Source organism: Pyrgilauda ruficollis, unplaced genomic scaffold, assembly GCF_017590135.1.
Source record: "Pyrgilauda ruficollis isolate IOZ18807 unplaced genomic scaffold, ASM1759013v1 scaffold38, whole genome shotgun sequence".
NCBI classification, from domain to species: Eukaryota; Metazoa; Chordata; class Aves; order Passeriformes; family Passeridae; genus Pyrgilauda; species Pyrgilauda ruficollis.
Genome location: NW_024525267.1, coordinates 3252801 through 3265318, shown reverse-complemented (window position 1 = coordinate 3265318; position 12518 = coordinate 3252801). Strand labels below are relative to the sequence as shown.

At 44.2% G+C, this 12518-nt stretch overlaps 1 protein-coding gene across 2 annotated transcripts; it reads left to right on the top strand.

Annotated features, from left to right (window-relative positions):
* The first annotated feature begins 2630 nt into the window (after positions 1-2630).
* Positions 2631-12146, top strand: SLC25A29 (solute carrier family 25 member 29). 2 transcript variants are annotated; one of them, XM_041476311.1, is made up of 5 exons: positions 2635-2867; positions 4436-4479; positions 6522-6556; positions 9086-9169; positions 9795-12146. In XM_041476311.1, exon 5 carries the CDS (start codon positions 9828-9830, stop codon positions 10536-10538), a length of 711 nt encoding a protein of 236 aa, XP_041332245.1. In that variant the 5' UTR covers positions 2635-2867; positions 4436-4479; positions 6522-6556; positions 9086-9169; positions 9795-9827; the 3' UTR covers positions 10539-12146. The 2 variants fall into 2 exon arrangements, with proteins under 2 accessions (XP_041332244.1, XP_041332245.1); XM_041476310.1 differs by lacking the exon at positions 6522-6556 and having other exon boundaries at positions 2631-2867.
* The last annotated feature ends 372 nt before the right edge of the window (positions 12147-12518 follow it).

Genomic DNA, 12518 nt, shown 5'->3' with positions numbered 1-12518 from the left:
ACCTAGAAGTGCCTACAAAGAGAGAGGAAATGTTTTCCCTGACCACTGAGCAAACATTAGAATTACGAAACCACTTCTGGTAGAGAATTCCTCTGAGGCAGATTGCTTGGGAGATCAGAGGATTTGAATAACAGATTAAAAACAGGAACTTTTTAGGCAAAGCTGATCCTTCCAAGCCTTGTGCTACGAGACAGAGGCCTATAACCTCTGGATTTTCACCTACAAAATTCTGCACATGGTTGTAGCTTCTCCCATGGATCCAGGGTATGCAAGAGTCACAGAAACTCACTTCCACTTATACTTGCATAAAATGCTTAAGGAAAAATGACTGGTCAGGGATTTCTGTCTGGTCTCAAGTACTGTCTGTAGATGTGTGAGTGCAGTAAAACCTCAGGCTCCTGTTAGGAGGTGGGTGATAGAGCAGGAGTGGGCAGATCCCAAAGCCATTGATGCTGTGTCAGAGGACAGGACCAGCCCATCTACCTGCTCTCTAGTACCAGCTGGTCATCCCCAGGTAGGGCAGGCATGTGAATGAGGGAACTCAAAGCACCCTAGAGACACCTTGGTGCTTGATTCAATTTGATGGGTTTTAGAGATGAGAAGGAACTTGAATGGGCATTGGATTGGAAGATATGGGTAATGTCAGGGATTCATTGAATGTTTTGCATTTACATCTTGTCTATTTATTAATTGCAATGATTAATTACAATTTAATGATAGTCCAAGAGCTGCTTAATCTGGGACAGATTCTCATTTTTTTCTACTACTAGTAGTTTCAGACCTCTTTGAAAGCATCCTTGTCTTTGTTCATTTGTTTGTGTGCTTTCTTTGCACAGAAGGTAAAAGCTGGATTGATTTTCAATGTGTCATTCTACTGCAAGATTTTATTGATTTTTTATGGAGCTGTTACACCTAAAAAAAATTCCTGCCATACCATGGAAAGCAATTAAAAAAAAAAGGAATAAAAATCCACTTATCTGCTTTTCCATTCTGCTTCTGGAATTTACCCTCTAAAATTAATTTAGACTGTGCAGGCCCTGAAGAAGATCCTGTTACTCTAAGCAAAGCTGGAATAGGCTACTTATTGTTCTAGGCCACTGGTATTCCCCTTTCTCAGACATTGCCTGCAGAAATAACGAGCAGCTTAAAGAGGGCTCCCTTTTCAAACTGTCAACAGCTTGAGTTCCCCTTTAAGCACTCTGGCATCAGGGCACTCTGAAGCCAGGCAATGTTAGCAGGAAAGCAGAATTAATGCAGAACAAGAAAAGCCTGCGGGGAGGGAGAGGCCCCTTGTGCAGGGTGAGGCGCAGCAGTGCGGTGTAACACAGACCCAGGGCTCTGCAAAGCTCCATGGGCAGCAGGCCACTCCTCTGTGGATTTGACCCCCAAAGACAGGGTCTCATTGCCACACTTCCCATTGTGCCATGGGGTCAGCATTTAGCACAAGGCCCATATCTGCTGGTGTAACCCTTCCTCCCCTCTCTGGGACAATATTCTGGGGAAAGAGTCTGGAAATAGAATCATAGAATGGTTTGGGTTGGAAGGTACTTCAAAAACCATCCAGTTCCAACCCCTCTGCCATGGGCAGGGACACACATCTCACACTAGAACTGGTGGTTTGAAGGGCCATTCAATTTGGCCTTGAACACTTCCAGGGATGGGGCACCCACAGTTTCTCTGACAACATGTTCCAGAGCATTGCCAGCAGGTTGAGGAGGGTGATCCTGCCCCTCTACGCAGCCCTGGAGTGCTCTGTCCTGCTCTGGGCTGCTCAGCACAAGAGGGTCACTGAGCTCCAGGAGTGAGTCAGCAAAGGGCAACGAAGTTGATCCAGGAACAGGAATACGTCTCTCAGGCTGATGGAGCTGGGCCTGCTCAGCCTTGAGAAGAAACCATTGAGAAGGGACTCAGTCAATGTCTGTGAGCATCTGAAGGGAGGGTGTCAAGAGGATGGACCCAGGCTCTTATTGGTGGTGCTGAGCAAGAGACAATGGGCAGAAACGGATGCACAGGAAGTTCTACCTGAACATGAAAACTCCTTTACTGCGCAGTAATTGCAGACCAGAACAGATTTCCTGGAAATGGCCTGGAGTTTCCCCTCAGTGAAGGTATTCAAGAAGCAGCTGGATGCAATCCTATGCCACATGCTCAGGGTGACCCTGCTTAAGCAGGAAGACTGGACAGGATGACCCACTGTGGTCCCTTCCAGCCCAAGCCGTCCTGTGAAGGTCTCACTGGAGCCTTCTCTTCTCCATGCTGAACAGCCCTGCCTTTCCTTATAACGGCTCTGGCAGGCATTTTACCCCTGTTAAAGGGGGGCACCCTCTCCAAAGGCCTCACGCTACCAGCTCCTCAGGCTTTCCAGCCACAAGCACCCAGGGATGCCCCTCCCAGGAAGCAAGGCCTCCAGAACAGCCTCCCCGGGCACCCAAAACAACTGAGCTGCTACTGATGCTCTACAAGAGGGATGCTCTACCCCCTCCACCCTCCAACCACCATTTCCCCAGCCTCCCAATTTTTTCTCAGCCTTTCCTTCTGATTCATAATGCAGCTGTAGCAGAGAAAGAAATGACAGGTTGAAGGCGGGGGGAAAGGGAGGTGCCGGAGGTACCGAAGGGAAGCGCGCTCTCAGCATACCCGGCACCGGCATCTCCATCACGCCGGGAGCCGCCCCCGCGCTGCCGCCAGTGCTGGGGGCGGCCTGGGGGGAGTTGTCCCTCGGCCCCCGCCCCCGGAGGCGCGGCCCGGCCCCTCGCAAGGGTAGAAAGGGCCGGGCGGGGGGTGCGCGGCGGCAGAGTGCGGAGCGGCGGCGCGCAGGGCCCGCGGTGCCGGCATGGCTCTGGATTTCCTGGCGGGATGCGTTGGCGGTGAGCACCGGGGTCTGCGGGGGGATGAAATAATCATTAAAGTATGGTGGGGAAGGGGGAGAAAAAAGGGAAAGGAAAGAGAGGGGGAAGGGGGTGAGAGGAAAAGAATAATAGAAAAAGCAAGCAGAAAAATAGCTAAAAAAGGAAAAGGGGAGTAAGGGGAGAAACGTAAGAAGGTAGGAAATAGAGAAGAGGCGTAGAAGGGGAAAGAGCGAAATGTTTTTAAAATGCGGAAGAAAGGCAGGCAGGTCGGCGGGCAGGGCTGGGCGCGGCGCTGTTATTTTGGGAGCGGAGGATGGTGCTCGGGCGATAGGAGCGGCCCCGCTGCAGCCGGGCCGAGCCCGGCCGGGGGAAGCTCTCGGGGGCCGGGGTGCGCACCGAGCCCTCCGGGCCCTGCCGGGGCTGCCCGAGCGGGCTGGGAGGAGCGGGGGATGGGGATGGGGGTCTGGGCGAGCACAGGGACAGCGGGGCGGTCGGGAACCCCGACCTGAGCACAGCGACCCTGGGCAGCTTTAAGATGGAGAGGGGCGAACACGGACACGCGTGCTGCGCTTCCCCGCGCGTCTGCGGCCGGCCTGCCGCCTGCTATATTTAGCAGTTATTAAATTGTGTTCAGGAGACTTATTCTCGCGTCTTTTCGGGTATTTGCGCTTGCTGTTTTTCTTGCCAATCTGGCAAACGTGTTTAAAATTCCTTTTTTCAGCGTCTCTCTGATTTCATCCTGGTGCTCCTTGCCTTGCCAGGGTTCCCTCGGGGTCAGCCCCCGCTGGCCTTTCCGTGCCGAGCACCGTGCACATTGGTGTTTTTCTGCCTTGGGCTGTGTTGCTGCCGTGCTGGCCTTAAACAACCTGGGCTGCAGCATCCAGGGGCAGGCCCTGTGCTGCTGCCCGGGGCAGGGAGGGCAGCTCTGCTCCAGGGACGTGGGAAGGAGCGCGGACGGTGCTCCTGCAGCTCCCGCTGTTGTCAGCGATCATTAGGGATTGTGGGTCACACTGCAGGGCCAGAGCATTCACTGCTCCAGCCTGTGTGTGCAGAACGCCTGTGTTCAGATTGGTGTAACTAACAGGCCTGCGTGTGGCTTCTAAAAAGTCCTTTGGCGCTAGAATAAAGCAAAGGTTTTCAGTAATGTGCTGCAGGTGCTGCTGCCGTGCCTGGAAAGGCTGTAGGCAGAGAGCATTAATTCAGAGATGTTCACATGTTTTCTGTGCCTGCACAGAGCGAGATGTACATGAAATATTGTGTTTTAGTGGAAACCTGCATTTTCTGCCCGCTGGACTTGCCAGGAGTCATGGCTGCACATTCCATATGGTGTGCACAGTCTGTAGTCACACAGCCCAACCCCTGCCTGGGGCTCAGAGCCTTCCTGGGAAGCTTAAAGGCACCTGGTACTGGCCTGAAGGTTCTAAATTATAGATCTCTTATCTCCTGACTTGGTAGGATGCTCCTTAACTGGTTTGCAACCATGGTGTGCACTCACACCTCAGGCTGGTGGTCCTGCTTGGGCTGCTGTAGCCCCAGACCCAGGAAGAAACTCCAGAGTAATAACCATGGCATTTATTGCATTTCAGGTGCTGCTGGTGTGCTGGTGGGACATCCCTTTGACACTGTTAAGGTGGGTTGATTATGAAATATATTCACCTCTAAGTAGAAAACTTAGTTTCTCCAAGCAGTGGGGGAGGAAGAAAAAAATCCCTGGACACTGTAGGAGTGTAAATCTGTGTGGGAAAGCTTGGAGCAAGCCTCCACAAATACTGTTTTAGATTCTTCAATCTCCAGCTCTTCAGAAGTGAAAACTTAGTAACATAAACCATGGCCTTAAACTGCAAGTTCAGTACAGTAATAATGCGGTATTTGGAAATACAACTTTGCATTAAAGTAAATTATGTTCTAAACTTGCTTCTCTGCAGCTGTTCAACACTAACTGCTAAAACTGCCTCTCCCTGCATTTGTAACTCAAACCCACTTTGTTAGAATGTTGAAAGATTGGTGTTTTGTTTTCCCCTCAAGCTCTGCTGTTACTCTTTAATTTGTAGCATAGGTGGAAGTCAATAAAAACCCACAGTATGGAGCTTGTCTGGAGGCTGTTTCCTCCAAGTATTATTATATATTTTTATAACTTTCCAAGTTAAAATTGGTTTTCTGATGGTTAGTTGTGTGTGTTAGATATACTTCAGCAACTATAAACACAGGATTTGAGAGCTCCTGGAGGGTCCCCCAGCCAAGGCTCTCAGAAGTCCAAGCCCATTTTTCAGAACAGAATGACAATTTGAGTCATCTTTTGGATCCAAAGTCTTGCACTGCAGAATAGAAGGGATATCAATGTATTCCCTGCTAAAGGAATACATCAGGTCACTTGACTGCAGCAGACAGCATGCCACGTAGTAGATCTATATTTGGAATACCTTTACCTTGCTGAATTTAGATATGCAAATGCTGTGGGCTCATGGTGTTACCGAGAACCCCACCACATTCTGTATCCCAGCACATGGTTAATTCAATACAGAATTCCTGAGTTAGTGGATAATGATCCTCCTTGCAGGCTTGCAGTGCAAGCTGCTCAAACAGTAAAATCTGTCTTTTTGTTGCTCAGAATGTGGTACATTTGACAGTTAAATAATTCAGCTGAATTCTAGAATATATTTTCAGGCATAGCATCATCCAGACTTGCACAATTTTTATTATGGTGCTACAGGGCCAGCTGTCTTTTTATCTCCCATCCTGCCAAGTTTTTCATGCTTAACTGAAGGTGATCAATCATTTCATTGAATCCAGTAAAAGGGCTAAAATTCTATGCTCAGACTAAAGGTAACAATGTGTGGGTTTTAGTTGGTGGTTTGTTTGTATGGGGTTTTTTTTGTTTGTTTTTTTTGGGTTTTTTTTTTTTGTTTTTTTTTGTTTTTTTGTAACTGAAACAGTTTCTGTTGCATGAGGCTGAACATTTAACTGTAAAAACTGGGGCTCCCATGCTGGTTTCAGCAGGTGTATCATTGCAAAATAGATGTATCAGCCTGGAAAAAAAGCATTTCAATTCACAATAGAGCAAATAATTTGTTTTTAAATGTTTTTTTGAAATCCAGTGTGACACATTATATTTTCATATCCTTTAGAAGGTATTGTACATGTTTATCTCTATTTTGTTAAAACAAATACTAATGTTTGTATTATTAGCTGGCATAGCCACCAGTGTATGTGGAAAAACTAACCACCCTTTAAGGAAAAAAAAAAAAAAAGACATTGCATAACTTGTGTATGTATATGTGTTAATTCTTAACTTTTTATTGTTCTGCAGTGTTTAAAGGGCTAGCTGAGAGTCACCTTAGACTGTGCATTTTTAATATAACTGAACAATGGGAAAGCTCTGCTTAGATAAGCCAAAGTTTTAAGTCTGCCTTGGCATTTAAGCTTTTTTGGTTTTTTTTTGGCTGGTGCTCATGTTTCACAGAGCTGGGAGGGGGATGGTGGGACACAAAGGGAGACATTAACCTGGTGAAGTCACCCTGCAAAACCTGCAACTGAGCTGATCTCAGAACTGGCAAACTCTTTATCCCTGGTTTGTTGATGTAATGTGTAAAATTGCTTTTTTGCTTTTAACTGCCTTTACTTTCTGAGCTAGGGGCTGTCTTCATTAACAGCAAAAGTGTTACTTTGTTGTAGATGACAGATAAGCCTCATCACGGGAGAGTTACCTAGTAAGTATAGCCCAGGTGAACACTTCTGTTTCTCTCAGTCTTAATTTATTCCCAATTGTATTAGTTCAAGTAAAGAACTGAAAGACTTTTGAAGCTTTTCCCCTTTTTAATTTTAAACTGATGTGTCCCTCTTCTACAGCTATGGCATGGAGGGAGTGGGGTTTAAACATCCCTTTTTTTAAAATGTTTTAAAATTTTATTCTGAACCTTCTTTCTGCTATGCATTTCTGGCTGTATACCCTCCCACACACAGTGCCTCTAAAACCAAATCTCAGGCACACTGCTGTTGAGGTCTTATCCACTACATATTCTTGGATGATGTTTTCATTGCTCAAATACTTTTGAAGTCACTGATTTCCCACATTATTAAATGCTTGGACTGTTTTGATGTAGTGCTTTGGGTTTCTTTATTTAGTCTTGAGTGCCTTTATGCGAGTCTTTAGTGATGTGAAATTACTGGGTGTTCTTACTGGACCTAAAACTTTAGTAACAGTGTTTTCCCATAAGAAGGAAGCTAGAATACTGGGCAATGAAGGGAGCAGGTGGATGAACTTTGCACATGATTCATCTTTCCTATAGCTGTACACACTAAAGAGCTTACTGAGTATGCCATTAACATGCATGAAAATGCAAGTTTTATGTGCACTCATTGCCGTGGCAATTTGCTGATGTGGGTACCCTCGTGTGACCAGCACTGTGCTCAGGAGAAGGAGGATTTTCGTTCTTAGACCTGGGGAGTCAGTACTCTAAATATTCTACCCTACAGTAAAGCTAAATTGGTTAATATTTCATAAATTATTTAGACAAAAGTAGAGGGAGCTGTATGCCACTAGGAAATTCAGCCCATCGATATGGCTAATTCTAAACTATTAAGCACAAGCAGAAAAGATAAAGTAAGAAGGTTTCTAAGCTGCAAATCCCCCAAAGCCCTTAATGTGTGGAAGTCACAGACAAGGTTTGAAACAATAACAGTAAATTCTAAATGGAGTAAAACCTTTGTTTGTGCAATTGTGACAGCTTGTTAAGATTTGCCCTTGCTTGTGGACCTGCTTCTTTAACAGTTTTGACAGTCTCTCTACCCCCAAAAGTCACTTGAAGTGACTAAGGATTTATTTTCTTTGAATCCTACTGTAAGCCTGCTTTTAATGCTGAGATGTTACAAGACCCAAGGTGATCTCAGCCTCCCACCATGGCTAGCATACACTAATGTACATACTGAAACAACAATGAAAACCAAAGTTCTGATTTACAAAGCATAAAATAACATGTTGGAGGAAAAACACTAAAACTGTCAATTTCTTTTTGCTTTGAAGAAAGTTAACTTGAATATAGGATTCTGACAAACCACCTCCATAAATTGTTTTCTTGACACACAGATGACAGGTCTTTCATTGCTGTGGTGGTGGTTTTTATTACTTTAGGCAACCATGAAAAAAAAAATTAAGTTCAGGAATCTTTCACATATATGTAGATTTTTTTTCTTTGGCTCAGAATAAGAGACTGAAGTTTTTTGGCCTGGAGTTTGCTGCCCAGCAGCATTACGTGGTTAATAAGCTTCTTTTCTGAAGATCATTGCAGCCCTCCATGCAGGAGATCAAACACAGAAGAAGATTTATAACTTCATCAATCCAGGGAAATCAGCTAAGTTCATTGCTGAGTGCAGAGCTTTGCCTGAGCTAGGTAGACCTGAGACTCTTTTAAAGTGTGCTGAGGGCAAATAAGCATGAAAAAACAGAAGTGAAATTTTCCATTTTAGGTTAAAAAGCATCCAGAAAAGGGATCTCCTAAGACCAGCAGCTACAATAGCATTTATTTCTCCAGCAGAACATACTGTTTCAGTTTTGGAAAGGTTAATTGATTGCTAACATTTAAAGGCTTGAAGCAGCTACACCCTCACCAATTGCTTGCCTTTAGCAGGCTAAAAAACTAAAATAGACTAAAATTTAAAAGGACAAATGGCTTTTTAGTCCTTCCCTTATGCAAAGACAGACATCTTAAGAGTCACTGCCCAGCTACCCTCTGGGAAAAAAAAAATCAGATCTCAGTGAATGGGCCCCAATCTGGCATTTAGAAACACCATGGGTATTGTAGAAAGTTTCCATCCCTTTAAAATTATTCTAATCTCATGCTTGACTTGCAAATATTTTTTTAATTAAATTGTCTCAGGTTTGCACAGGTATTCCTTAGTGTGAACAGAAGTATTCTTGGCAGCTAAAGAAAGTCCCTATTGTAGCCTGTACTGGAAAGCATCTGTTTGAAATTCTAGATGTCAATGTACCCTTCCACTTACTGGTTTGCTAATAGTTACAAGAAGTTAATGATCCTCTTCCCCTCTTGTTTTCACCCCCCAGCTTAATTCAAAACACACAAAATTTTTCAAATGATTGTGCCACACGTGGCATTCCAGTGTCCAGCCCGTGCTCTTGCATATGCATTGCTATAGAAAACCTCCACATAGGTACAAGACAGTAGCTTACCCTTTAGGCTCTTCCTGATGTACAAATTGGTATCTCACACAACTTTTTATAGGTTCGTCTGCAAGTTCAAAATGTAGAGAAACCTCTCTACCGTGGGACTTTCCATTGCTTTCAGTCCATCATAAAGCAAGAATCTGTAAGTACAAAATTATTGCTTTGTGTATTTTTTTTTAATCTTTGTGTATTTTGGCTCAGGAGGGTGGGAAAGCTGTTAAAAACAAAGCTGACAAATGTTGAAGATCAAGAGATAAAGCATGTTCTGAATCTCCCCTCACTGCAGGGCAGATATTGTAGTCAGAACTTTGCCAGAAACCTTAGGAGGAAGATCACTAAGTAAGAAGATGCTATTTTGAGGCTAACTTCGTTAATAAAATAAGAAGCTATTTAAATAACTAGTTTTCTGAGAATCCAAGCAATGAGTGAAGAAATTGGTGTTTTTGCTACTGCTGAAACTTTAGGAGCATTGTTAAAAAGTTGTCTTCAGGCTTCAAGTAAGCTACTTAAAAAGAAAAGGTATAAAATTTGCCAGAAAACTTATGTCTGGGTGGAGCAAGATTATTTTCTGCATGTCTTCAATTGTATTTTTGTACTGCTAAATAGCTTAGATGTTTGTGTCCTAGGCAGAGATGAAATTTGTATTACAAAACAAGGTGGTCCTAGGAGATGGGGTACAAGGGAGAGCCAGAAAGGCTGTGCTCTGCAGTTTGCGGAGGTTATCCACACCACCACTAAAAAGGATTTTTCCTCCCTCCTTCCATTAGGCTTTTGGACTCTATAAAGGTATTGGGTCTCCAATGATGGGACTGACGTTCATTAACGCGCTGGTATTCGGTGTGCAAGGAAACACCCTTCGTGCTCTGGGCAAAGACACTCCTCTGAACCAGTTCCTTGCAGGGTCAGCAGCAGGAGCCATCCAGTGCATCATCTGCTGTCCCATGGAGCTGGCAAAGACAAGGATGCAGCTTCAAGGAACAGGAGAATATAAACTAAAAACGAAGAACTACAAAAATTCTCTGGACTGTTTGATCAAAATCTATCAAAAGGAAGGGCTGAGGGGCATCAACAGGGGCATGGTCTCTACCTTCATAAGAGAAACTCCAAGCTTTGGCTTTTACTTCCTAACCTATGACTGCATGACTCGGTATTTAGGCTGTGAAGCTGAAGACAGTTATGTTATTCCCAAGCTGCTGTTTTCTGGAGGGATGTCGGGCATCGTCTCGTGGCTCTCCACCTACCCCATGGATGTGATCAAATCGCGGCTCCAGGCCGACGGCGTCGGGGGCGTCACGCAGTACAGCGGCATCCTGGACTGTGTCCGAAAGAGCTACCGGGAGGAGGGCTGGAGGGTGTTCACCAGAGGTCTCACTTCCACCCTTCTCCGTGCTTTTCCTGTCAATGCAGCTACCTTTGCTACCGTCACCGTGTTCCTGATGTACATGAAGTCAGAAGACAGCCTTCCCGAATGCGAGCCAGGTCCGGTAATCCATCAGCCTTCCAGTTTGTGAACCTTCTCTCTTTGTTCTCCTCTTCCAAAGCCCAGCTGGTTGGGTTTTGTGAAACTTGGACACTTGACCCACACAGGTAGTGTAGATTTATGCTATCTGTATAAAGAATTCCTAAATGTATCCAATTAGGATTTCATCTCACTACTTGTATAAACAGCATCTTGCCTTATTCAGGACTCCACATCTAGTAGTATTCAAGTTAGAGGGGGGCCTGCCTTTAGAAAGTTGCTGTTGTGGCTCCAGAAAAGGCTCTGGAGAGTGTTCTAGCACCAGAAATGGAGTTTTCTTTCACTCAGGTTCTGAATGATGGAGTTGAGTTGAATGCAGAAGTGTTTTCATGAAAGAAATACTCATTTTGTATGTGACAGGAGTAAGTGCACTCCTCTAAGGTGAAGAAGGGGGAAGAAGTTTAGTGGTGGAGGCATTTTGCAGGTAACCCTGAACTGTAAAGGTAAGGACTAGCATTCAGCTAGTCCTGTGTTTTAGTTTCCCTTTGCTTTTATATGTCAATGGTTTTAGTAGCAACTTTGTTCATACTGATTTGTAAAAAACAAACGAATTTGTACCTAAGTTACTCCCTGACCTTTCAGCTTGGAATAAATATCTTAAGCACAAAGTTAGCATCTGCACTCAAATGCACTTGTTCTTTAAATCTCAAGGCTTGTAAGGATTTAGGGAAACTCAAGTCTAGTAGGACTGGTGTTGTTTGCCCTCACCTCTTTCTCATTTGGTGGGTGCACAGACTGCATTGAGTAGTTGAGTCCAGTGGACTTTGTTCTCTGAAGTTTATGTAACTTTGCACCACTTCTCCCAACATGCCCCATAGCAGCCAGTGATGTACAGAAGTCAAAGTCCTGCCTGTGGTATTGCACAAAATGTTTGTGGGTGCAATGTTAGCTTAGCAGCTTGAAGTATCTTAGAAATACATACGTATTTAGGACTGGAGGTTTCATACCTTTCCAGAAAAAAGGGGTGTAAGTGTCTGAAATGGTTGCTGTTCAATACACTTGCATTATGAATTTAAACAATACTGATTTTTATGTATTTAGTTACAGTGCTACTGGAAAGAAGACTGGAAAGGGTTTTAGAGAATTTTCTTGTTACATTAATCTGCTGTATTTTCTTTACCAGTCTGTTGAAGAAGAATTGAATTAGCCAAAGAGCTACGAACAGTTATTTAAGATTTGAGCTAAAAGCTACACACATTTGGCACAAAGAACGAGGAGGGAGGATTGTGTGTGTGTGAGCAATGTTTTAAAACATATCAAACTAGTTCAGTAAGTACAACTTGTTACACTTTTGGTTGGGACAAGTGCAATATGTGTTTAATATATATATGAATTTTCTAAAGAAGCGTTATTTCATAGCATTTTGCACTGTAACAAAATATGCTGGAGAAACCTGTAAAATTGGTATGTCTTTTTATACCTTGAAGGTATGGTGGATGTTTTAGTGCCTACTTGCACTGAGATTCAAATTGAATGTTAAATCTGTCTACTAAGCTGCATATGCACAACAAATCACAGCAAAGACCATTTACACCTTTGTACAGGAGTATGTCAATTCTTGTATATATATTGAGGGAATAAATTTTTTTTTTTAATTTTCCCTTTGATTGTTTGGTGGTTTTTTTATGTTTTACTCAGATGCTTCTTTGTGCTCAATCAAGCTTGCATGAGGATGGGGTTTCTGGTTTTTGCCAGGGAAAACTTGTTCTGTATCTACCTTGTGTGCACCACTGGGAAGGGCAGAGCCTTGCTCTGGCTTAGGCTCCACCAAAGAAAGGAAGTTGCCTGACCTCACCTCTTTAAACTGAGCTTTCCTCTTCTGAAAGAACAATCCTGCTTTCAGAGCCAAAGAGCTGCCCCTATGCTTAGGCACTTCCTCTTCTGCATTTATTTGCTTTAATCTGTGCTGATCAGCACCAAGGCTGCACAACGGAGGAAGACAAGTCTTGGGTCCCTGCAGGGTCACATCCAA